The sequence below is a fragment of the Hylobates moloch genome, unplaced genomic scaffold (assembly GCF_009828535.3).
Source record: "Hylobates moloch isolate HMO894 unplaced genomic scaffold, HMol_V3 SCAFFOLD_5, whole genome shotgun sequence".
Classification (NCBI taxonomy): Eukaryota; Metazoa; Chordata; class Mammalia; order Primates; family Hylobatidae; genus Hylobates; species Hylobates moloch.
The window spans coordinates 98,313,336-98,338,932 of record NW_026652280.1 but is presented as its reverse complement, the minus strand read 5'-3'; the positions used below and the strand labels follow the sequence as shown (position 1 = coordinate 98,338,932).

At 56.5% G+C, this 25,597-nt stretch overlaps 1 protein-coding gene across 2 annotated transcripts; it reads left to right on the top strand.

The window, feature by feature from the left end:
• Window positions 1-2,355: 2,355 nt before the first annotated feature.
• Window positions 2,356-24,939, top strand: PEAR1 (platelet endothelial aggregation receptor 1). 2 transcript variants are annotated; one of them, XM_058439144.1, is made up of 24 exons: window positions 2,356-2,411; window positions 10,748-10,845; window positions 12,477-12,586; window positions 13,308-13,412; window positions 13,884-13,984; window positions 14,836-14,928; window positions 15,183-15,426; window positions 16,155-16,275; window positions 16,466-16,602; window positions 16,679-16,891; window positions 17,207-17,381; window positions 17,470-17,590; window positions 18,310-18,473; window positions 18,565-18,667; window positions 18,793-18,939; window positions 19,168-19,293; window positions 20,760-20,888; window positions 21,005-21,133; window positions 21,281-21,493; window positions 21,705-21,793; window positions 21,902-22,034; window positions 22,203-22,271; window positions 22,363-22,611; window positions 23,156-24,939. In XM_058439144.1, the coding sequence occupies exons 3-24, from the start codon at window positions 12,486-12,488 to the stop codon at window positions 23,305-23,307; spliced, it is 3,114 nt and encodes a 1,037-aa protein (XP_058295127.1). In that variant the 5' UTR covers window positions 2,356-2,411; window positions 10,748-10,845; window positions 12,477-12,485; the 3' UTR covers window positions 23,308-24,939. The 2 variants fall into 2 exon arrangements, with proteins under 2 accessions (XP_058295127.1, XP_032009997.1); XM_032154106.2 differs by lacking the exons at window positions 2,356-2,411; window positions 10,748-10,845 and having other exon boundaries at window positions 12,163-12,586; window positions 23,156-24,724.
• Window positions 24,940-25,597: the final 658 nt, after the last annotated feature.

Sequence of the window (25,597 nt, the reverse complement as noted above, 5' to 3'; positions counted from 1 at the left end):
ACAAGTATTCATGATTTCGCTTATTTGAGGTACCTAGAACAGACAAATTTATAGAGACAAAGTGGAATAGTGGTTACCAGGGGCTGGGGGCAGGAGGAATGGAAGTTACTGTTTAATGGGTACAGAGTTGCAATTTGGGATGATGAAAAAGTTCTGACCTTTTCATCAGAAAAGGAGACGAATAACACCGATGGTTCCACACATGTGATGTACTTAATGCCACTGAACTGTACACTTGAAAATTTCATAATATGTATATTTTACCCCAATTTTAAAAAGTCTAAAAAACAAAACTCACCAAATTGTATGCTCTAAGTAGGTACATTTTTTATTGTATGTCAATTATACCTCAATACAGTTGAATATTAAAAGTCTCCCAGGAGGGATGGTCCTGCTTTGCTCTCCTCACCTAAGCTTACTCTGTGGCTCTCTGTGTAAGGAGGTGGAGCGTGAGCCCTGGAATTGGACGCACCACAGACCTCGGTTCAAATCTTGCTTCTAGATGGGGCACCGTGGCTCAGGTCTGTAATCCCAACAGTTTGGGAGGCCGAGGCAGGCGGATCGCCTGAGCCCAGGAAGTCGAGACCAGCCTGGGCAACATGGTGAAACCCCATCTCTACTAAAAATACAAAAATTAGCCTGACGTTTTGGCGCGCGCCTGTAATCCCAGCTACTCGGGAGGCTGAGGCGGGAGAATCGCTTGAACCGGGGAGGCGGAGGTTGCAGTGAACCGAGATCGTGCCTGGGAGACAGAGCAAGACTCCGTCTCAAAACCAAACCAAATAGTGCTTCTGCCACTAATTAGTGTCCTAAGCCGCTCAGGACGTCGATTTCGCCATATGTAAAAGGACATAATGATGAAACCAATCTCGAGTGAAGGATTCAATGAGGCAACACGCCTGAAGGGCTAACCATGGCGAAAGCTAATGTTCATTGATATCAGGTGGGGAAGGGTTCCCAGGTCCGGTTCCCCGGCTGTAAGGCTCTGGGAAGCGGATGCTGGCCGCGAGGTGGCGCTCGCACCGGACTCGGTGGGCTCAGGAGTTGCTTACGCGCAGCTGGGTGTGGGCCGGGGGCGAGGCAGGCAGAGGCGGGCAGAGGCGGAGACTGCTTTCCAGGGTCACACCCTCCCGCGGTGTGACTTTTTTCTTTTCTTTTTTTTTTTTTCTTTAAGAAAGGGTCTCGCTCTGCCGCCCAGGCTGGAGTGGAGTGGCAGGATCTTGGCTCACTGCAGTCTCGACTTCCTAGGCTCAAGCGATCCTCCCTCTTCAGCCTCCCCAATAAACTGAGACCACAGGTGCGAGCCACCACACCTGGCGCGTTTTTTTTTCTTTTCTTTTCTTTTTTTTTTTTTGACAGAGTTGTGCTCTGTCGCCGAAGCTGGAGTGCAGTGGCGCGATCTCGGCTCACTGCCACCTTCGTCTCCTGGGTTCAAGCGATTCTCCTGCCTCAGCCTCCCCCAGTAGCTGGGATTACAGGCGCCCACCACCACGCCCGGCAATTTTTTTGTACTCTTCATAGAGACGGGGTTTCACCGTGTTGGCCAGGCTGGTCTCGAACTCCTGACCTCAAATGATCCGCCCTCCTGGGCCTCCCAAAGTGCTGGGATTACAGGCCTGAGCCATGGCGCCCGGCCCTAATTTTTGTATTTTTAGTAGAGACAGGATTTCGCCATGTTGGCCAGGCTGGTCTCCAAACTGAGCTCCACGATCGGCCGGCCTCGGCCTTCCGAAGTGCTGGGATTACAGGCATAAGCCACCTCGTCCGGCCTTCCGCAGTGCGATTAGGGGCGGCAGGAGGAGAGGAGGGGCCTCGCCCTGTCAGCCTCTCCGAGACTAGTGGGATGCGTTGCCCGGGCGAGGTCTTAAGATCACGGTTGCTGGGCAGCACTGGACAGTGCCCGACGTAGGCGATCTCATTGATTCCTTCCCACAACCCCACTTTGCAGATAGGAAAGCTGAGGCAAGAGAGGTTAAGCAACCCAGGCCGCACAACGAGGGGACGCTAGGGAGAGACTGGGGCCCTGGGCGCCTGCGCTGACCTCCCCTCCTCATCCACTTCTCATCCCCGTCTGCTCCTGGCCCAGGCCGCGCAGAGTCGGCCTCTGTGATCCCACCCAGAATACAGTTTTCCCTCCCGGGCGCCTGCATCTCCCCTCCCCCGGCTCCTGTTTCCTTGTCAAAACTTCCTGCCTTGGCGAGGGCCCGAGTTCCCACCCCCTTCCTGCCCCCCGCCCCTCGGCGCCCCTCCCGGCCCTGCGATCAGCAGCGTCCCGCCTCCCCGCCGCTCCGGCAGTCAGGCTGGGGCTCGAAGAGGGGACCCTCGCCGCGTCCTTGGCTGTCCAGTCCTCCTCCTCGCAGACCCCGGCGGTTCCTACCCCAGGCCGCAGGAAAGACGGGGCCCCAAGGCAGGTGAGTGACTGCGTGCCCCCTGGCAGGGGAGGCCCGGGTGGTGCGGCCCTGGAGACCACCCTGCCCCGGGGAAAGGGCATGCGGTCCCTGAGGTCCCCCTCCTCGACTGGAGTCTGAGGCCCCAGACCCAGGAGTGTAGAAAAGAGGAACTGATGGAGAGAGACGTGAAGGAGGGGAAGGGGACAGTGGAGGGGGCCAGAGAGGATGGGTTGGGGGTTCCCTTCCATAATGAACATGTAAATGAGATGAAATGCTAGCGAGGTTGTTCCCTGAGCCCCTGTCCCCGGACTTTGTGAGTCAGGGGCAGCCTGGCTCCCTGCCCCCTCCCAGGGCTGGGAAGAGAAGACTGGGTGCTGTCCTTGGCTTTCAAGGGAAGTGTAGCCACAAGAGCATCGACACTGGAGCCAAGATTGCCTAAGTGCCACCCTCCACTCTGCAGCTTACTGTCTGTGGGGTCTTGGTCAAGAGACCTGACCTCTGTGCCTCAGTTTCTCATTTCTAAAGGAGAATAATATAGGGCCTACCTCATGGGTTGTGAGGCTTAAGTGAGCAAAAACGTGTCTCCTGCTTTGAATGACACTAGATAAACAGATTATCAGTGTCATCTCTCTGCCCACCGGGCAGAAATGTTTGAGGGAGGATGTAGGGGAAGGACCCAGGTTTGCAGGTCCCTGGCTCTCACATCTTTGCCAGTTATGAGGACTGGGGGTTCAGCTTGAGGTCCCGGGCATCTGGATCCTCAGAAAACTTGGCAGGCTGATGATCTGAAGTTGTGCTAAGGGCCAGATGGGTGTGTGGGGGAGTCCAGGAGCCCAGGCCCCAGCAAGGCCACCCTTCACCCCCACCCCCATCTCCAGCCTCCAGTAGCTGCTCTCCACTCCCCTATTCTGGCCTGTTATGAGTGGCCTCTCCTGGGGCTGAGCTGTGACCCTAGTCCCCGGGGACAGGAACAGCTTGTGCTGGCCTGAGGTTCCCAGGCTCAGCCAGGCCTCAGCTCGGGCAGGATTGGGCTGGGTGTCAGCTCTCAACCCTGGCCTAAGCTGGCCTTGTGCTAGGGGGATGGTTGGAGACGGGGGAGCTCATCTCTGAACCCCACTCAAAACCAGCTCATGGTATAGGGCCTGTTGTGTGTGCTTGTGAGCCAGTCATAAGCCAGGGTGTGGGGGCAACTCTCCTGTCTCCTGTGTCTCCTCCCTGCTGTGTGGCCTCCCCCACTCTTGAGGCCTCCGAAGGCCCACCCACCGTGTTCTCCGCTGCAGGTGGGGCTGCCATCTTTAGGAGCTGGGTTGGCCAGACTCACTTCTCTGCCTTCCTCTCGCTCCACTGGAGGATGAAGCTGAGAATTGGCATCTGTTCCTCCACCCTCTGTCCCCGCTCAACATCTCCTATCAGACTCTCCCAGAAGAGGAAACTCATGCTCCAGGCAGCCTCATCCACCCGTCGGAAACCTGGAGATAGATAGAAGGTCATGGGGCTGCTGTGTGCCTTCCCCCACCGGACAAACACTGCTGGGGAGGAGGCTGAGGCCAGGTGGAGCCTCCACCACGGCATTCCCCGAGCCTCTCCTCTGAGGAGCCTTGGGAGCCTTGAGAAAGAGGCCTCTCAGGACTCATGGGGGACCCTGGGGTGCCAGCCTAGCTTTGGGGAGGATGTTGGCTCCTGTCTTCTATCCTACAGGGGAGAAGCCAGAAGGAAGGGGCAGAGAAGACAGGGAAGGAGAGAGAGAAACACAAAGACAGAGATAGAGACAGATATAAATACGGAAACAGAGGCTGACAGATGCAGAGACACAGCAGAGGCACAGACTCATTACAACAAAATGCCTGGAGGGAGAAAAGTGGGCCTAGAAAAATAGAGCAGAGACCTAGGGATAGAACAAAAAGGAGGCAGAGACAGAGGGAGAGGAGGAGAAAGTCAGAAGACCAAAGAGAAACTATGAGGTTAGAAAGCAGCACACTGGAAACACCAGGTGAGGTGGCTCACGCTGGTAATCCCAGCACTTTGGGAGGCCAAGGCGTGAGGATCTCTGGAGGCCAGGAGTTCAAGACCAGCCTGGTCAATATAATGAGATTGCATCCCTACAATTTTTTTTTAATTAGCTGGGCGTGGTGGTGCCCGCCTGTGGGCCCATCTACTCAGGAGGCTGAGGTGGGAGGATCACTTGAGCCCCGGAGGTTGAGGCTGCAGTGAGCCATGATCACGCCACTGTATTCCAGCCTGGGCACACAGTGAAGCCCTGTCTCAAAACAAAACAAAAAGAAAGCAGCACAGGCTTTGGAATGACATAGACCTGGCCCAAATCCCTGCTCTGGCTTCAGTTGCCTGTGTGGCCTAGGACAAATCACTGAACCTTTCTGGGATATTTCTTCATAAAATGGGAGGCATAATAGCGCTTACTTTATAGGCTTGCTGGGAGAACTAGAAGACAGAATCTAGCCACAGTACACATTTAACGAGGCACAGTAATTAGTATCCCAATACCTGGGAGGTAACCCAGGGGTTACCTCCCCACACTGCTTTGTGCTTTGAAGCAGATTTGAATCCTGCTCTTGCCCCTGGCAGCCAGACAGCCCTTGGCAAGACATTTTACCTGAGACCCTCCTCTGTGCTGCCTACGAAATGGGGATGACAATCACCAGCACCTTCCAGAGTGGCGGCGAGGGTTGGGACTGGCACTGGCGACAGCCTCTGGGAGGGGTGTGATAGATGTGTGAATCGGGATCCCTGCAGGTGGGTGGGCCCTGGGGCGTAGCCCGCTCACTGCTGGTGGGTGCTCATGCCCTCCCGCTTTTGCCCTCTGTCCTACCCCCATGAAGTGGCACCTGGGGCCCAGTCCCCTCTGTGTAGCAGGAGATGTGTGCAGTGGACAGTGAGGGGGTGTTGGCCCTGGAGGGGGAGGCACAGGATGAGGGCTCAGGCGGTGTGGGCATTCCCCTCCACCTCCAGGTGACTCAGGGCCTGGCGCTGGTGTGCACTCATCCCATAGGAACTTGGAGGCTGGCCCTGAGGAATTCCTGCTGGAGGTCAGGAGGGCAAGTCTGGAGCCACCTTTTGCTTTGTAACGTTGAAAAGTTCTTTCTGCATTCCACTTTGCGTCATCTCATCAAACACGCACCTCATTGTGTCTTGAGGGCCCCGAGACAAGGGACCAGCTCTACTGTCTAGAGTATGGGGAGAAGCCACAGCTTCTGAGCATCTCTCCCTCTCTCCCATTCCTGGGAAAGTCAAGGCGCACTGGAGTCAGAAAGATTTCAGGGTGTATCAGTCCATCCACTCCACACAAATGTTTAATTATTGCCTGTTGGGTGCCGGGCATCCTGGGTGTAGGTGCTGGGTGTAGGTGCTGGCCAGTGCTGGGGTTACAGTGGTGAGGAAGGCAGAGAAGTGCCCTGTCCCTGGGGAGCTCCAGTCCAGTGAGGCAGATTGACTTTACTAAAAGCATAATGACTCATAGGATGCGAGCTGCGAGGAAACACCCAGGGGGCACCCATGCCCGCTCACAGAGCCTTGGAGAGGAATAAGATTTGAGGGAGTCCAACCTGGTGGGGAAACCAGACTCACAAACCAGCAATCACAGGGTATCCATCAGCCTAATCAGCCCAGCAGACTTGGAGTATGTCAGGGGCTGTGAACCCCTGGGTTGGCCTGGGTGAGTTCCACTTGCCTCCAGAGGAGGTACACTGGTGCCAGGACTTTGGCTGGGGTTTGGGGAGGAGTGGAGCCTCCAGGGACAGGTGCATGTCCAGCTGGGAGCCAGCCTCAGGGCATTCAGGGGGAGGAGCAACCCCGGCCTCCTTGAGGCCATGCGGGTCTGTGGTGACTGTGCCCAGAGCCTGCAGGAAGGCCTGGAGAGCAGGGAGGAGGGCGTGAGCCTGGAGCCACTGAGGGGCTTCTTGGAAGTGGCTGGCCTTGAGGCTGTGTAGAACCTGGGCATTTCAGGGGTGGCCTGAGCCACAGTGGCGGTGTGGTGAGAGGCATGTGGGGTCAGCGGCTGTCCAGTGTGATGGGAGCGCAGGGGTAGAGGCAATGAAGCTGGACCCCCTTGTAGGGGCTGGTGTTCTTTCTTGGGGTGTAGGGAGCCACAGAGAGTGGGAGAGAGGGGCAGTGGCCAGAGCACTTTCTGAAGGTAATCTCGGGGTGGCAATGAGCAGGGTGGGCCTGAGGGGGCACTGTTCTCTAGTCTATGTCACCCAGGGTTTACATCCCCACACTGCTTTGTCCTTTGAAGCAGATTTGAATCCTGCTCTTGCCCCTGGCAGCCAGACAGCCCTTGGCAAGGCATTTTACCTGAGACCCTCCATTGTGCTGCCTACGAAATGGGGATGACAATCACCAGCACCTTCCAGGGTGGCGGCGAGGGTTAGGACTGGCACTGGCGACAGCCTCCGGGAGGGATGCGATAGATGTGTGAATCAGGATCCCTGCAGCTGCCCCATTTCCTGATGAGTAAACAGGTCGGACCTAGGACCCTCTAGCTTCTGTTTCCTGAGCCACAGAGAACACAAGTCCAGCCCCTCACCCCTGCCCCTTTCCCGCCCAGCCTCTGGCGCACTCTGGCCGCACACGCAGGCTTCCTGTTTCTCCATCCGGCAGACATGCCTGGCGTGCCGAGGGCCTGGCCAGGCTGGATATAGGCAGTGCTCTGTGCTTCAGTGTGCAAGCGTGTACATGGGTGTACTGGGTAGCCTGTGGAGCGCAGCAGGCTGCTGGGGGAGCTCCCTGTGTGGGGAGGGAGGGGAGAAGTCTTTGGACTGGGATCTCACTGCTGGGTGGGAAGAAGTAAGTGATCCTGTCTCCATGGCAAAGATAGGTTAGAAAAGGTCACAGAGAAACAGACATAGAGACAGGGAGACAGACAGAAAGACAAGAGAGATACAGGGCAAGACAACCTTAGCACCAAGCTAAGACGCACGGCTTTAGTGAGTGGATCGTAGCTGGAGTTCAGCTTCCACTCCGCCCTTGAAAGTGGATGCTGTTGTGCAGTAAATACACCGTGCAACTGTACATGACTGCCTTAGTATAGAAACGGAAGAAGAGAGGCAGGAAGACAGAGACCAAGAAGCTGATGAACGAAGGGATGGGGAAAGGCAGATAGCAGAGTTTCCGATGAAGAGCAAGACAAAAGGAACAAGACAAAAAGGAAGAGGCAGAAACCCTGGAGCTTGGAGGATTCTGTTTTTGCATCAACACACATCCATGGAGCAGGCTCTAGTCTGAGGTCTGAGGTTCTGTTCCAGAATGCTCACTGGAACCAGCAGTTCCAACCTTTGCAGGGCCCTGAGGGATGGCGGGGAGTGATAGACTCCCATTTTACAGATGAGGAGATGGAGGATCAGAGGACTCAAGTGATGTATTATAACCCAGGTTACACAGCTTGTAAATAACAGAGATAGGACTAGAAGCTTTGTACTCCAGGATGGGAAGTGATGAGAGAGAGAAAGAGGGAGATGGAGAAGAGAGGAGGGGGCAGTCAGACCAAGCAAGGAGCTAGGGTTGGTGCTTAGGCCTAGGGCTGGAGGAAGCAGAATTTAGGCATTCTGCCTTGTCAACCGCGTCTGGCTTGAAGATGCACCTGGCGGGCGGCCCATCGTTTTGGGGGATCAGGTTCTCGGGGGAGCCTGGCCCCCTCCCGCCCCCACTTCCTTTCTCTCTGTCAGCATTTGCGGTCCCATTCCCATTCCCGGATCATCCTGGGGGTTCTTCAGAAAAAACAAGAACATTTTTCCTGGAATTAATACCCAAAGGCGCCAAGGGGAGGGCGGATGGGGGCCACATTGGGTGCAGGAGGAGGAGTGGGACTGAGGATGCTATCATGGAGACAGCTAATGTTAACTGAGCATATTAGGGACTGGGTCTAACCGCTTTATCAAGATCAACTCATTTAGTCTGCACAGCGACCCTACAAAGGAAGTATTAATCTCATCCCCATTTTCTAGGTGAGGGAACTGCAGGCTGGGATTCACACCCAGGCTTGAACTTGGGCAGGGTTGAGGGTGCAGAGCTGAGGGGTTATCCTATGCTACATGACTTCCCAGAGAAGCTGGAAGGGAGCCCATGGGGAAGTCCCTTCTGCTCTCTCACTTCCATCACCCTTACTCTGCTTTCTATAGAAATGGATCCTCTTGTCCACCAGGAACTCGAATCCTCCTCACCCCTGCTCCCCCAGAGCCCACACTCAATTCCTTCCTCCTAGGAGCAGCTGGGGCACAGTGAGGGTAGGGGGGCTCCCCACCAGAGGGAACCAGCTGAGCTGGAGTTTGGGGAAGCCCAGGGAGGGTGATCAGGTCTTCTGTGTGGGCTTGGAGGCTGAGAGAGCGGGGATGCCGGGCTGTGCAGGCAGGACTGGGATCTCAGGGCCTGGCCAGGAGCCCAGCCGATTTGCATCTCGAGGTGGAGGAGAGAGAAGTGTCAGCTCATTCTTGACTGTAAACACATCTCAGTTCCCACGCTTCTGATCATGTTCTTGTGGCAGCCCCCACCCCCATCCACTTCTCCTGTCCAACCCCCTGCCAGCTCCCCCACCTCCATAAGAGAGACTTTTGAAAAGAAGATACAGAGCCCCTAGGCTTCCCATCTGGGCTTGGGAAAGAATGGAATCATGGGGAGTCCTCTGCCAGCAGCTGGGATTTGGATCCCAGCTCCGACGCTCCTGGCTGTGTGGTCCTGGTCAAGTTCCTTACCCTCTCTGTGCCTGCTTCCTCATCTCTGAAGTGGGCCATAACACCTACTACAAGGGGTTAATGTAAACTTTAAATGTGATGATCCATGTAAATCTCTCAACACCCTGCCTGTCTCAGCTCAGTGAACGATACGTGGGGTCACCTTATGATTCTTGGGAGGGAAGATGTTTGAGTCCCTCAAACCAGAGGCTTGGAGGGTGAAGGTTGAGTAGGGGAACAGGAGGGGGCCTCTGCATGAGAAGAAGCAAGCCTGCAGCAGGGGTGCTCCAGGGTCCCCCTCAGTGAGTGCACTGTGGGCCCCCAGGGCAGAGCAGGGGCCCAGGAGTGGTCTCATTTCACCCCCTTGAGGGGTATGTGCAATCTCTTGGGGCCCATTGCTGCTGTGGCTGGAAGGGGTTGGGGGAGCATGGGCCGGGCTCGGGTGCCCTGCCCCTCAGGGACAAAGGCTTAGATGGGAACTAGCCTGGAGGCCAGGCTGGGGCTCTGGGCTCCTGGTCTGGCCTGTGTTCCCTTCTCAGAGGCAGAGGATGGTCAAGCCAAACCCTTCCTCTTCCTGCCAGGACCCCCATCCCATCTGTCCCCTCCCTGGGCCACCCACTGCTCTCCCCTGACCCCAACCTGGCTTCCAGCCCCTGGGCTGACCAGCTGATGCCTCCTCCGCACTCCGGCCCTACCCTGAGGACCTTTGGGAAAACAGAACCTACCCACCCCTCCAGCCAGCTAACCTCCCAGCCAGCCAGAAATGGGTGGGGAGGAGAGTTAGCCCCTCCTCATGCTCCTCAGTCCTTCAGTCCATCTCAAAGCCCCCCAGGTGAACCGTGTCCTCTAGAAGTTGGCTGGGAGGAGGTGACAGGGACAGGACTTGGGTGGGTAGGGGCTGACAGGAATGGGAGGGAGGACTTTTCTCGGCCCAACAACAGCTCAACCTATGTGGCGCTTCCTCCCTGGGCCTTAACGCGAGTCCTTCCTGCAACAAGTTTTGTCCATGCCACCACGTCATAGGCTCTGTGAACAGATCCAGGGCAGGGGGATGGCTGGGGAGTCCTTGTGTGTCTCAGGAGATGAGGCTCACGCAGGCACAAGGGTGATGAGCCTGGCTTCAGACAGACTGAGCTGCAGTCGGAGCACAGGGGCCCCACGCCAGGTGCAGAGCTGAGGGTCTGGGAAGAGGGGAGTGTGGAGACCGAGAGACGAGGCAGAGGTGTATGGAGGGCTCGGGGTCCTGCCCAGGGCCTGGCTGCCAACCACGCTGAGGGAGAGGTGGAGAGAAGGTTAGCTGGGGCTAGGCAGAGTGAGCCCTGGAGTGGGCATTGGGCCTGGGAAGATGGCTGGAGCAGGGCAGGGTGGGAGGGGATGGTTTGGGGACATTGGGAGAAGGGATGACTCTGTTTGGGAGTGGGAATGTGTCTGGGTGATGTGGGGGTGGAGCTCTGGGACAGACTCTGGGGAGTGTCTCTAGGGCACTCCTGACTGTGGCCTCTCCCCTTCAGAGGGGGCCACAGTGTCAGCTCTGAAGACAAGCCGCCAGAAAGAGGCTTCTGGTCATGGCCCTCCCGTATGATACCCACTGCGCTCAGGATGGTGGGAGGATGGAGCCACCCCCGTCACGCTCCCTGCTGTCCCTCTTCCTAGCGAGGCTCTGTTTCCTGTTTTCAGGCTTCATATCCTGAATGCTGGGATCCCCCAGGACATTCCCTGGCCCCCAGGCCCCAGGCCCCAGGCCCCAGGGCTGAGCTGTGGGCAGGCCCCACCTGGTGAGTTACTTGGGGACTGAGGATGGATAGGAGGAAGCACAGAGGAGGCTAGAGGCTGAGATTCGCCCTGCGGGAAGTGGGATGGGGCATGCGGCTGGGCTGCACTGGAGGGGTGGGTAGACGCTGGCACGGGGAGGAGAGGTGGGCCAGCATCCTGGATGAAAGGCTGGAGATTTGGCTGCTGGAGGGTTAAAGGTGAAGGAGGAACATGGGGGGTTGAGATGGGGTTAAGTTAGGAGCCTAGACCTGGAGGGAAGGAGGGGCCGCCCTTCTTGGGACTGAGAGTGGCTGTGGGGACCCTGGGAGTGTGTGGGTGTGGGGTGTGGGGTGGAGCCAGGCAGTAACATTCCAGAGATACTCAGGGGGGTAAGGGGCCAGTAACCGCGACCTTTCGCTCGTCTCAGAAAAATTATAAGCAGATGTGGGCGCCTCGGGGAGGCGTAGAGCAGGGAGCCAGAGCAAGTTTTGGGAACACGGAACGCAGAACCTGAAGCCGGCTGCGGGGATGGGCACTGCGGTAACTCAGCCTCTCCTGAGCTCAGAAGCTGAGGCAGCAGAGTCGTCTGAAGTCCTGGGAGCCAGGGGTGGCGGGGATGGAGAGGACCCCATTTCCAAATGGCTGATAGGGCAGTCTGAGGGAGGCGGGAGCTTTTCCTTAAATGCAAGGCCAGGTTGATGACCTCTTCAGGTGATGGCACCTAGAGTTGGGTGTTGTGGTGTGCTGGCTAAGGTGTCACAACTGAGTATGGGAGGGAGACTGACCTTGGGTTTTAGTGTTTGCTAGTTTCTCTGGTGTCAATAACCCCCCATGCCTAATTCCAAGCTACTCCCGTGACATCACTGAACATGTTGCTAGGAAGAGATGCGTACAATTGGCTCTCTGGGCCCATATGAGCTGGCTCCAGCCACCACTGGTTGGCAGATCACCGGGACCGAGCCCCACTCCCACCACATAGAGCAGGAAACCCCTGACAGCATTTCATCAGGCTGGTTTTGGCTTCTGCGTGCATATATCCAGTGACGGGGAACTCACCACCTGAGGTAGCCGATTCTATTCCTGAGCCGCTCTGATTGTTGGAAAGTTCTTCCTCTGACTGAGCCCAAGGCCGAGTCTCTCATCACTTCCCCTCACTGGTTCCAGTCTCACACCCTGGTACAAATATCAAAGTGCCCTGGGTAGGGCCTGGGCTGGGGGCTGGGAATTCAGAGATGAAACACACTGGGTCCCTGCCTCTGGAGGTCATGGTCAGGGAACGGGCACCGGAACAGTGGGGTGGGGGTGAATGGTACTGGGACCCCCAGAAGGAATGAGTGGGGTCGTCTGCCAATGAGGATCAGGAAGTGGAGGACGGAAGGGGTGGCACCTGAACTAGATCTTGAAAGACGAGAACTCCAGGTGAAGAATTAGATGTGAGAGTGTCTAAGCAAACTACGAGCAAAGACCGGAGGCGTGGAAGTGACTGCAGTTCAGGAGTGAGGTCTAGGGGAGCTGGAGCTCAGAGCAAGGGGCCAGAGGACACGGGGCCGCAGCCTGGTCTCTTCTGCATGCCCACAGCTCAGATCTCTGCAGACAGGTCCTCCAGGCTGCTGGCTGCAGCGCCACTGCCCACTCTGCGCCGGTCTTGCTGCAGGCCTCTGCCATGTCACCGCCTCTGTGTCCCCTCCTTCTTCTGGCTGTGGGCCTGCAGCTGGCTGGAACTCTCAACCCCAGTGACCCCAACACCTGCAGCTTCTGGGAAAGGTGAGAGGGCCCCTGCTGCACCTTGAGGGCACCAAGCCCTAGCTCCCGATTGTCCCTATTGTCCCTACTGGGGTCCTCTTCTTGGTCCTTCTTTAACCTCCTTCCTTTTCTCCAGTCTCTCCCCTCCCGCCTATTTCTCTGTTTCTGCTCTCTCTACTCCTCTCTATGGGTTGCCTTTGACTCCGGCCCCATTTCTGACCTTGTCTCAGTCTCTGAACCATCCTTTCTCTGTCCCTGTCCCTTAGTTCCTGTGGGAGGCCAACTTTGGAACAGAGCGCAGAGTGGGAGCCATTCATTGTGGAGCAAGCAGAGGGGCTGGCCCAGGGGGAGCAAAGGAAACAGGGCGGGGAGAAAAGACCCAGGGCAGAATATAGCCGGAAATACTTCAGCCCATCTCCGCCAGCTGGGCCCAGGAGTCAGTTCTCGTTCACCCTTTCCATACAGGGAGGGGAGGGCAGGGAGAGAAAAATGGAAGGCTCCGGTGCAACAGAGTGGGAAGGGGGCTCTGATGGAGGGTATCCCAGGAATCTTCCAGTTCTGAGAGAAGCCCTCCAGACTTGAGAGGTGGGACAGGATGGGGGTCCCATCCTAGGCTTGGGGAGCAGCCCCAGCGTTGGGCTGCAGATTCCCCACTGTGGCCAAGCCCTCACGGCCGTTTTCCCGTTGTGGCCACTCAGGCCTCCTCCTGCCCTCGGCCCTGACCCTGTTCCCTGTCTTGCAGCTTCACTACCACCACCAAGGAGTCCCACTCCCGCCCCTTCAGCCTGCTCCCCTCAGAGCCCTGCGAGCGGCCCTGGGAGGGCCCCCATACTTGCCCCCAGCCCACGTGAGTGCTCCTCGTCCTCCATGGGTGGATGGGCTGCCCGAGTTGCTGCCTCAGCCTGGCCCCTGGCCCTCTGTACCTGTTCACTTCTCAGAAACTCAGAGGAAACTCCTGGCTTCTAGGGATTCATTCTGCATGGTCTGAGTCGGGTACGTGTGTATGGGATGTATATGTGAATGCGTGTATGTGTGTTTAGGGTACGCATGCATGTTACAGTATATGCCTGTGGGGTTGGGGGGAGGGCAAGAAGGGAATGCTCTTTCTTTTTTTAATAGACAAGGTCTTGCTCTGTCACCCAGGCTGGAGTGCGGTGGCGAGATTGTAGTGCACTGCAACCTCAAACAGGGAATGTGCTTTCTATGCGCCCTCAACCCAGAGTGTTAAGTGGTGCCCCTGCCCTGGCTTCCCCCTGGCCACACTGTGGTGAGTGCGGACGGCAGGGAGGGCTGAGGGCCGCCTTCCTGGCCTCCGCAGGGTTGTATACCGGACCGTGTACCGTCAGGTGGTGAAGACGGACCACCGCCAGCGCCTGCAGTGCTGCCATGGCTTCTATGAGAGCAGGGGGTTCTGTGTCCGTGAGTCCAGGGTTGGGTTAGGGAGTGGGGTGGGGTAATGGAATGGGGGGAGCTTAGCCTACCCTTCTGAATCCCTCCCGGCCCCCGCTAGAATGGGGTTACTCCTCTGCCCTTTTGGGTTCCCCCCTCCTCTCCTCTTCCTGGCCTTGTCCCCAGGATGCAGATCAGCACTTCCCTCTCCATCGCCACTTCACACTCCTCTCTCCAGCCGGCCCCATGTGTCTCCCCCCCTGTCTCTCCATGTCCCTCAACAGTGTCTCTGCATCGCTGTCTGCCCTAGAGCTCTTGTCCTGTCTTTGGGCTGTCTCTGTCTCTATGTCACTCTGTGTCTCAGGACTTGGTGTCTGGGTCTGCCTCTGTCTCTTCCTCTCCCTGACTCTCTGTTGCTATTGGTCTCTGACTTGTCACTATCCAGTCTCTCCTGCCCACTGCACCCCCCTCCCAGCACCCTGTAATGACTGGAGCCTGTCTTCCTCTTCCTCCCGCTTCCCTCAGCCACTGCCCATCACGAGCCTCTGCAAACACTGCTCTCCAGAGAACCCCGGCCCCCACCTGCCCTCTCTCTGGACGGTGTCCATGTCCAGTCCCCTTCTGAGGATCTCCCCCAAAGCATTTTCCCAACAAGGTTCTCAGACGATTTCACGAAAAGGAACAGGGAAACCCAGAACACTGGCATCCTGCTAAGTTCTCCCCCTGAGTTGCTGCCCCTCAGTCTTTCTCTTAGAGGCAGAATTGGGGCTTGGAGAACTTCAGGTCCCTGGTTTTGGAAGAAGGTGGGGTTAGGCTTTGCAGGGTAAAAGCTGGGTAGGGGCAGGGGTGGACACATCTCACCACACCCATCTCTGTCCCAGCGCTCTGTGCCCAGGAGTGTGTCCATGGCCGTTGTGTGGCACCCAATCAGTGCCAATGTGTGCCAGGCTGGCGGGGTGACGACTGTTCCAGTGGTGAGTGGCTACTGACCCCAGGGAGTGGCCTCTTGTGCCTTCAGGGCCACAGGACCCTCAGGTACACCCTCCCTCCCAGGGCACAGGGGCTTAGGATCCCAGGGCGATTACCCACCAGAGCCCCAATGCTGCCACCTGCCTTTTCTGGAGTTGTGGAAGACAGGGTGGGCATGTGGGGGCTGGGAGACAGAGACAGGGAGGCTGGGGATGGACTAGATCCCTGGTGACTCCCTTCCCACCTCCTTATCCCACAGAGTGTGCCCCAGGAATGTGGGGGCCACAGTGTGACAAGCCCTGCAGCTGCGGCAACAACAGCTCATGTGATCCCAAGAGTGGGGTATGTTCTTGCCCTTCTGGTCTGCAGCCCCCGAACTGCCTTCAGCCCTGTACCCCTGGCTACTATGGCCCTGCCTGCCAGTTCCGCTGCCAGTGCCATGGGGCACCCTGTGATCCCCAGACTGGAGCCTGCTTCTGCCCTGCAGAGAGAACTGGGCCCAGGTATGTAATGGGGGGAACGACACTTTAACAAGGTCGCAGACACAAGGCCACACAGACCTATGTGGGGAAATGAGGCGACTCAGACAGGGCCCCAAGTGTGGGGATGGTGTGGAGGCCAAGATCCTGGTCCCAGTGGATCCTATTCCTCACTAGTGGAGTGACCTTGAGCAAATCATTGACTCTTCGTGGGCTTGTTTCCTGTCTGTAAAACGGGAATAGTATTGTCTACATGGAAGGGTGGCTGTGAAGGTAACATGAGGTAGCACGTGTGTGAAGGCATGCTGCAAAGTGAGGCTGGGACAAGGACCCAGAGAACCCTGTTGCAAGGCAGGTGCAGGGGGAGCTGGGGAGTCCTAGGAGGGAGAAGGTAGACCTAGGTGGAAATCAGGATCACGCTTTGTGGAGGCGCTCTTGGAGTTGAGCCTACTACAGTAGCACAGATGTTTCCCGAGAGTGAACAGGCCAAGCCAAGGTGAGGAGGTGGGGGCGCCCGAGAGGCAGACATGCCACCCGTGGCTCTTTGCTCACCCCCACCTGCTGGTGCCAGGGTGTCCCTGCCATTTCCAGTCCTGGAAACCTTTGCTTTCCGACTCGACAGTCCCCAGCAGGAAAGAGCAAGTGTGAATCACTAAGTCCTGAGGTGGGGGTTGTGGGGGCAGTCCTTGGAGGCAAGAGGGGAAGCAGTTATTGCTTGTTTGCACATTGACTCCACCCACTCTGTCCCGCAGCTGTGACGTGTCCTGTTCCCAGGGCACTTCTGGCTTCTTCTGCCCCAGCACCCACCCTTGCCAAAATGGAGGTGTCTTCCAAACCCCACAGGGCTCCTGCAGCTGCCCCCCTGGCTGGATGGTATGGAGGGTGGGGCCTGTGGGCATGGGGTGTGGGTCTGGGGAGAATTCTGTGGGTGGTGCTAAGCAGGGTTCTAAGGAGGGTGTGAGTGAGGGGGGTGAGCTCTGTGGTTATGGGGGTGTCAAGGGGTCCTGTGGCCTTGGGGAGGAGGCTGGGTGCCTGGGGCCCTGTTGACCTCTCATCCCCACAGGGCACCATCTGCTCCCTGCCCTGCCCAGAGGGCTTTCATGGACCCAACTGCTCCCAGGAATGTCGCTGCCACAACGGCGGCCTCTGTGACCGATTCACTGGGCAGTGCCGCTGCGCTCCGGGTTACACTGGGGATCGGTGAGTGGCGTGGGGCGGGCGGCAGATGGGAGGGAGGAGGTGGGGCGCCGCCAGGCTCACTCAGCTAGGTGCCCAGGTGCCGGGAGGAGTGCCCGGTAGGCCGCTTTGGGCAGGACTGTGCTGAGACGTGCGACTGCGCCCCGGACGCCCGTTGCTTCCCGGCCAACGGCGCATGTCTGTGCGAACACGGCTTCACTGGGGACCGCTGCACGGATCGCCTCTGCCCCGACGGCTTCTACGGTCTCAGCTGCCAGGCCCCCTGCACCTGCGACCCGGAGCACAGCCTCAGGTGGGCCGCGGGACATGTGGTCAAAGGATCAGGAGGCCAATGGGGAGGTCTTCCGGGCCGAAGTCGCCACAGAGCCAGGGCCATATCCAAGGGGAACAGGTGTCACAGAAGGGGAATGGGAGGGACCTCGGGGGCCGGGAGGGGCCTGGGGTACCGCTACTTGCCCCAACCCCGTTTTCAGAATAGCGCGGAGCCTCCCTAGTGGCCCCCTTACTCCAGCGATGTGCGAATCCCACTGACCACGCGGAGGGGTCGGGGAAGCTGCCCTGCCCCTGCCCAGCTCAGACCGCGCCACGCCCCCGCCTCTGCCCCCAGCTGCCACCCGATGAACGGGGAGTGCTCCTGCCTGCCGGGCTGGGCTGGCCTGCACTGCAACGAGAGCTGCCCGCAGGACACGCACGGGCCAGGGTGCCAGGAGCACTGTCTCTGCCTGCACGGTGGCGTCTGCCAGGCTACCAGCGGCCTCTGTCAGTGCGCGCCGGGTTACAGGGTGAGTCGCGCCCCCCGCTGCAAGGAAGCGAGGCAGGTGGAGAGGCCAAAGAATGGGCCGCCCCTCTCACCGGCTCGCCCTCTTTCAGGGCCCCCACTGTGCTAGTCTTTGTCCTCCCGACACCTATGGTGTCAACTGTTCTGCACGCTGCTCATGTGAAAATGCCATCGCCTGCTCACCCATCGACGGCGAGTGCGTCTGCAAGGAAGGTAATAGGATGGAGTTTCCCAGAGAGAAGACTTGGGGGATGGCCAAGGCAAGAAGGGAGAGTCCAAGAGTATGGGTAGGCCAAGGGCAGGGGAGCGGCTGCAGGGTAAGGGTGGAGGGGCAGCAGCTGGACATAGGGAAAGTATCCAGGCTACTTTCTTCCTGGAATATCCACTTTGCTTTTCTTCAACCACAAAGATCCTACCTGTCCTTAAAGGCCGAGGCCAAAAGACACCTCAATGGTGACCATCCCTCACCCTCAATCATACAGAAATGCAATTACCACGCTGGGAAGGGCCTCACATCTGCCAGAGTGACACGTTGGCAACCTTTAGGCTGGATTCTGATACAGTTGTGTTTTGTTTGGCTACCTGTCTATTAAGTTTAACAAGTCTCCCATCTTCAGCCCCCACTACTCCCTACTGTCTGGCACATCCTCTGTATAAGTCATTTCGTTACCTGATGGGGCCCCTGTAAACATTTGGGTTTACTGCCATCCCCTTTATTTTGCAGAAGGCACCCCAGACCCAGAATGTGGTGGTACCTCACTGGAAGGCAGTTAGCCTTCTGCTCCGCATCAAATAGTTCATTAGCTTTTCTCCTGTATGGTGCCATGAACACCCCCCACCCACCCCAGCTCATAGCATAGAATCTGGCCCAGCCAGCTCCCACTTTGTGCTTGCTCAGGAGGGGAGCTATACCCACCAGGCCCCTCCTCCAGGTTGGCAGCGTGGTAACTGCTCTGTGCCCTGCCCACCCGGAACCTGGGGCTTCGGTTGCAATGCCAGCTGCCAGTGTGCCCATGAGGCAGTCTGCAGCCCCCAAACTGGAGCCTGTACCTGCACCCCTGGGTGGCATGGGGCCCACTGCCAGCTGCCCTGTCCGGTGAGTGCTGGACAGCCTGTCTGCCTCGGGGAGGGGAGGGCATGGGGTCCCCCAGCTGACTGGCCTACCTGCTCCCCACTCCTTCTCCAAGAAGGGGCAGTTTGGAGAAGGTTGTGCCAGTCGCTGTGACTGTGACCACTCTGATGGCTGTGACCCTGTTCATGGACGCTGTCAGTGTCAGGCTGGCTGGATGGGTGAGCATTCTGGGGCCCCAGGCCTACTGTGGATTGGAGGATGCATCCATAGGAAATGTGTCCAGAAGAGCCCCCTGGAACTGAAGGGGGCCCAGCCAGGTACACCCGACTGCTGTCTCCCACAGGCGCCCGCTGCCACCTGTCCTGCCCTGAGGGCTTATGGGGAGTCAACTGTAGCAACACCTGCACCTGCAAGAATGGGGGCACCTGTCTTCCTGAGAATGGCAACTGTGTGTGTGCACCCGGATTCCGAGGCCCCTCCTGTCAGAGATGTGAGGCTCCCTACTGCCCCCTCCACCTGCCACCAGCAGGGGACAGTGTAGTGTCAGATGCCAGAGACCCCCCCCCCCCCACCCGCCCCCCCACCTTACTCCCAGTCTCTTCCTCTGACCCGTCTTCAGACTAGTTACTGCAGTGGGAAGGAGGGAGGGAAACGGGGGGGTAAGGGCTGATTGAGGATTGGCCTCTGCCCCCAGTCACCATGTACCCCTTTCCCCTAGCCTGTCAGCCTGGCCGCTATGGCAAACGCTGTGTGCCCTGCAAGTGCGCTAACCACTCCTTCTGCCACCCCTCGAACGGGACCTGCTACTGCCTGGCTGGCTGGACAGGCCCCGACTGCTCCCAGCGTATGTGGTAGCTTGTGTGTCTGAGCACATGTGCAGCCTGAGAGGGGTTGCTGATGACGGGAGGTCTCTGTCCGCCAGCTCCTGGGTATAAAAGCCTCTGGGACCACCTTGAGCAAATATTTACTGGGCACCACCTGCATGCTGGGTACTGTTCTAGGTGCTAAGGATGCAGCAGTGAACAGGTCAGGGGGAAAAAAATCCTGCCCTTCTGCATGGGAAGCCTGGGAAGAACAGTATCTTTATGGGAGCAGGGGAAATCATAGGCTTAGCTTGGGACATTTTCTCTTGATTTCTTTCTTTCTTTTTCTTTCTTTCCTTCTTTCTTTTTCTTTCTTTCTTTCTTTCTTTCTTTCTTTCTTTCTTTCTTTCTTTCTTTCTTTCTTTCTTCTTTCTCTTTCTTTCTTTCTTTTCTTTCTTCTTTCTTTCTTTCTTCTTTCTCTTTCTTTCTTTTCTTTCTTCTTTCTTTCTTTCTTTCTTTCTCTCACTCTCTCTCTCTTCCTTTCTTTCTCTCTTTTTTTTTGAGACGGAATCTCATTTTGTTGCCCAGGCTAGAGTGCAGTGGCATGATCTCAGCTCCCTGCAACCTCTGCCTCTGGTTTAGTTAATTCTTTTGCCTCAGCCTCCCCAGTAGCTGGGATTACAGGCACACGCCACCACAGCAGGCTAATTTTTGTATGTTTAGTAGAGACCCCTGGGGTTTCATCATATTGGCCAGGCTGGTCTCGAACTCCTGACCTCAGGTGATCCACCCGCCTCAGGTGATCTTGGCTTCCCAAAGTGCTGGGATTACAGGTGTGAGCCACTGTGCCCAGCCCTTTTTTTTTTTTTGCATTTTTCAGTTTATTTTTATTTATATATTAATAAATACATGTATTTCTTTATTTTGTGAGCCTTTCCCCCACAAAAATATATTAAGATCATTGAAAAGATTAGTCCAAAAAAGCCAAGTAAAACAAGTTTGGAAAGAGGAAACAGGCTGTTATGAAGAAGGCTGGATTTCAGCTTACCAGCAGGCGGGGTAAAGAAGGAAGTCATCTTGGTGAAGAGTTTTTCCATAGAATCTGGTTACAACTACTATTAGATTATTGCTAGTGTTAGACACACAAAAATAATGCCTTAAACAGGATAGATGTTTACTTCTCTCATGTTAAAAACAAAACAAAAATCCATCTGCGGTAGCTTGGAAGCCTTTGGTTGTGTGGCACTGAATACATTATTTTGTAGTGGTTATTAGATAGTCAAGTGCAGATGTTGAGTAGGTAGTTGGACACGTGGGTCTGGAGTTGGGGGGAGAGATGGGGCTGGGAATAATCATTTGTGAGTCATTGGTTGCAGATACTGTTCAAAGCTTTGGTGTCCCCAGGGAGACCAAAGCTGAGCTAAAGGCTTCAGTGATGCTGGGGGCTGAGAGTTCATCCAGGAAAAGCTGTACCCGCCCCACCAGACAGGCCCCTTGTCTCCCGTAGCATGCCCTCCAGGACACTGGGGAGAAAACTGTGCCCAGACCTGCCAATGTCACCATGGTGGGACCTGCCATCCCCAAGATGGGAGCTGTATCTGCCCCCCAGGCTGGACTGGACACCACTGCTTAGAAGGTACCAACAGAAGGGGAACTCCAGGCCCCTGCCTCCAACTTAGCCCTTACCCAAAAAGGAGACTAGAGTTTCCTGGCCGCTCTGATGCCTGCCTGTCTCCTTGGCTGTCTCCCCAGGCTGCCCTCTGGGGACATTTGGTGCTAACTGCTCCCAGCCATGCCAGTGTGGTCCTGGAGAAAAGTGCCACCCAGAGACTGGGGCCTGTGTATGTCCCCCAGGGCACAGTGGTGCACCTTGCAGGATTGGTGAGTTCTTTGCCCTCTCCTTCCCACCCATTGTCCCTGGGGAACTGGGACCTAGGTCCCTCATACAGTCCCTACTTCCCTCCTGAGCACCTCTCCCATGCAGCAGAGCCAAGATGCCATTCTGAGTGATCACCCCATCCCACACAGGAATCCAGGAGCCCTTTACTGTGATGCCTACCACTCCAGTAGTGTATAACTCGCTGGGTGCAGTGATTGGCATTGCAGTGCTGGGGTCCCTTGTGGTAGCCCTGGTGGCACTGTTCATTGGCTATCGGCACTGGCAAAAAGGCAAGGAGCACCACCACCTGGCTGTGGCTTACAGCAGCGGGCGACTGGACGGCTCTGAGTATGTCATGCCAGGTGAGCTGGCACAGGGCCTGGGGCACAGATGAGTAGCTGGCTCATAGGCACAAGAGTGGATGCTGGGCATGACCCAAAGGGAAGATGAGGAATGGGGAGGAGGGAGGAAGGGAGGTCAGGGAGGCCAAAGTACTGATCTCCGGGGACAAAATGGCTCTCTTGGACTCCTGCCCATCGCTGAGCTCACCCTGTGCTTGTGTCTGTCATGCAGATGTCCCTCCGAGCTACAGTCACTACTACTCCAACCCCAGCTACCACACCCTGTCGCAGTGCTCCCTGAACCCCCCACCCCCTAACAAGGTCAGTGCCGGGGGAGGGGGTGCACCGTGGAGGGAAGCTCACAGACCTGCTTCTCTGGAAATCCCTGTCCTTGCCTCTTGCTCTCCCTCCTGCATTGTCCCCTGTTAGGTTCCAGGCCTGCTCTTTGCTAGCCTGAAGGCCCCTGAGCGGCCAGGTGGGGCCCAAGGGCATGATAACCACACCACCCTGCCTGCTGACTGGAAGCACCGCCGGGAGCCCCCTCCAGGGCCTCTGGACAGGGGTAGGTGCCGGGAGGCCAGGGTGTCTGGCGCGGGTGGATGTGTGCAGCCCAGATGCCGTGTCTGAGTGTGTGTGTCTGGAGACGGGGGCTGTGGGCCCCAGTTCTAGAGGACGTGTGAGCCTGGGGAGGGGACAGAGGGCTGATTACCAGTTGCCTCCTCCTCCTCAGGGAGCAGCCGCGTGGACCGAAGCTACAGCTATAGCTACAGCAATGGCCCAGGCCCATTCTATAATAAAGGTATGGGCACAGGGGCAACAAGGGAGGCAGCCGAGCTGGGGCTAAGGAACCAGTGCCTCCATGGAGCCTGACTTCTTTCCTCTATCCTTAGGGCTCATCTCTGAAGAGGAGCTCGGGGCCAGTGTGGCTTCCCTGAGCAGTGAGAACCCCTATGCCACCATCCGGGACCTGCCCAGCTTGCCAGGGGGCCCCCGGGAGAGCAGCTACATGGAGATGAAAGGCCCTCCCTCAGGATCTCCCCCCAGGCAGCCTCCTCAGTTCTGGGACAGCCACAGGCAGTGGCAACCCCAGCCACAGAGAGACAGTGGCACCTACGAGCAGCCCAGCCCCCTGATCCATGGTGAGATCTCCCTCCCCACTGGCAGCAGCAGCAGAGAACTGGGACAAGGGAGGCAGAAAAACAGAAGGAACAGAGGGAGAGGAGAAGGCATGATGTGGCACCGAGCGAGGCCTTTGGGGTCAGCTTCGGGCTCAAATCAGGCATGATGGGGAGGCGACATGGCCTCTCAGAGCCTGTGTCCTCATCTGGAGAACAGTATGGTGTACCTACTTCGCAGAGCTCCGGATTGAAGTGGGGTTGTACAGCATCAGAGTGGTGGAGTTGGTACCCAGAAAAGTAGGGAGCCAGGCAGGTGATAAAGTCTCCTCATATCTTGGGAGGTGGGCGGGCTGAGGTGGCTTTCTCCACTGGCAGCTGAGGAGCTAAGAGCGTTTTGCTCGGAGCCGCACGGCCAGCTGATAGTGAACTGGTGTATGTATCCAGGCCCCGTCTCCTTCTCTTTGCCTTGAAGAGGCTGAAGAGGAGAGGAGCACAGTGGGGGTGGTGGGAGTGGAGAGAGTGGTGGGAGGAGCCACTCCCTCTTATCCTGTCCTCATGTTTCCAGACCGAGACTCTGTGGGCTCCCAGCCCCCTCTGCCTCCGGGCCTACCCCCCGGCCACTATGACTCACCCAAGAACAGCCACATCCCTGGACATTATGACTTGCCTCCAGTACGGCATCCCCCATCACCTCCACTTCGACGCCAGGACCGTTGAGGAGCCAGGATGGTGTGGCAGAGGCCAGCACACCTGGCTGTCGCTGCTCAAGGCTGGGGACAGAGCCTAGTGTACCCCTGCCAGGAGCAGGGAGTGGACCGGGAGGCCGTGAACATGAACAACCCTTAACGGAGCAAGTGATGAGAGACTGGTTCCCGGGTTCTACCATGGGAGACGCTGATCAGCAGGATGCCTGGCTCCCTTTCCCAACCCACTGCTCCCAAGGCCCCCAGGGCCCTGTGTACATAAACTGGTGGGTTGGAAGTTGCTGGGTAACTCTGATTTCAGACACGTGTGTGGGGTACGTTTTCTGTGCACGCTCGGGCTGGGCTCTGTGTGTGTGTGTGTTTCTGGGGTTTTAGAAGGGTACCAGGCACAGGTTCTGTCCTAGGGCACTTACCATTTAGTAGAGAGATGGACCCAACCCAATTAACTCTAGCGATAGCCTCCTAACTTGCCTCCTCCGTTGATTCAGTGAACCTTCCAATGCACGGCTCATAATTTCAAAATACAGGCTGGTTAGTTCCTCCCTACCTGAGAGCCTTCATAGGTGCCCCTTTGCTCTTCTGCTGGTATCAAAACTTTTGAAGGCCTTAAAGGCCCTGCTTTGCCTGGCCCATCTGTCTCTCCAGCCTCACCTTGAACTGTGTTCCTGTCACTGCACGCCAGTCACACTGGCCTCTAGGTCCTCCTGTAGGCCACTCTTCTTTCTGGCACAGGGACTTGCACACCTGGAGTGCCCTTCCTCCCCCACTCACCTGTTCACCCCTGCTTTTCCTTTACACCTCCTCCTCAGGGAAGCGCCCACCCTCCATACGTCTTTCACAGCCCTGATTGCAGCTGTGTTCACTCACCAGGTACCTGCAGAAGGCCTACAGGGTGCCAGGCACTTCTTTAATGTGTTCTTTCTTTATGTGATTATTTGATTAATCTCTGCCTCCCCCACTAGACTGTAAGCTCCCTGAAGGCAAGAATCCTGTGCTTATGCTCAATATTAGCTCTCCCTTGGCACAGAGTAGGCACTCAACAAATGCTCCCCAAAAGGCTGAGTGGCTGACTGAATTAAAGTACCAGTGACATGCAGTAACTGCTAAGATAGATGAGCCACCTGTGTGCTCTGACAGTTACAGACTGAATAAGTTGGAGACTTCCCTAAAGGGTGGCATTTCCACAGGGTAACAACGCAAAGCTCAGATGTGGGAAGGTGCCAGGGGCAGGGGTGCAGAGGGGCTGAGGCTGAGGGAGGTGCAGAGGCTGGAGACAGGATAACAGGAGAGAGTATACAGGCATGCCTTGATTTATTGCACTTCACAGGTAGCGGAATTTTTAAAGAAATTGAAGGTTTTGGGACATACAGGTGACAGCAATAGGTTAAGAAAAGCAAAGCAAAGAAATTGAAGATTTGTGTCAACACTGCTTTAAGCAAATCTGTTGGCACCATTTTTCCAATAGCATGTGCTCATTTTGGGTCTCTACTTCGCATTTTGGTAATTGCTTGCAATATTTCAAGCATTTTCATTGTTATTATATGTGTTATAGTGATCTGTGATCAGTGATCTTTGATATATTATTGTAATTGTTTTGGGGCGCCATGAACCGCACCCGTATAACACGGTAAACTTAATCAGCAAATGTTGTGTGTGTTCTGACTGCTCCGCCGACCAGCCGTTCCCCCAAGTCTTTCCCTCTCTTAGGGCCTCCTTGTTTCCTGAGACACAACAATATTGAAATGAGGCCAATTAATAACCCTACAGGGGCCTCTAAGTGTTGAAGTGAAAGGAATAGTCACACATCTCTCACTTAAAATCAGAAGCTAGAAATGATTAAGCTTAGTGGGGAAGGCATGTTGAAAGTCAAGATAGGCTGAAAGCTAGGCCTTTTGCACTAAATAGCCAAGTTGCGGATGCAAAGGAAAAGTTCTTGAAGGAAATTCAAAGTGTTACTCCAGTGAACACATGAATAATAAGAAAGTGAAACAGATGGTCGGGCGCGGTGGCTCATGCCTGTAATCCCAGCACTTTGGGAGGCCAAGGCAGGTGGATCATGAGGTCAGGAGTTTGAGAGCAGCCTGGCCAACATGGTGAAACCCTGTCTCTACTAAAAATACAAAAAATTATCCAGGTGTGGTGGTGTGCACCTGTAATCTCAGCTACTCGGGAGGCTGAGGCAGGAGAATCGTTTGAACCCGGGAGGTGGAGGTTGCCGTGAGCTGAGATCATGCCATTGCACTCCATCCTGGGCGATAGAGCAAGACTCCAAAAAAAAAAAAAAAAGCTAAACAGCCTTATTG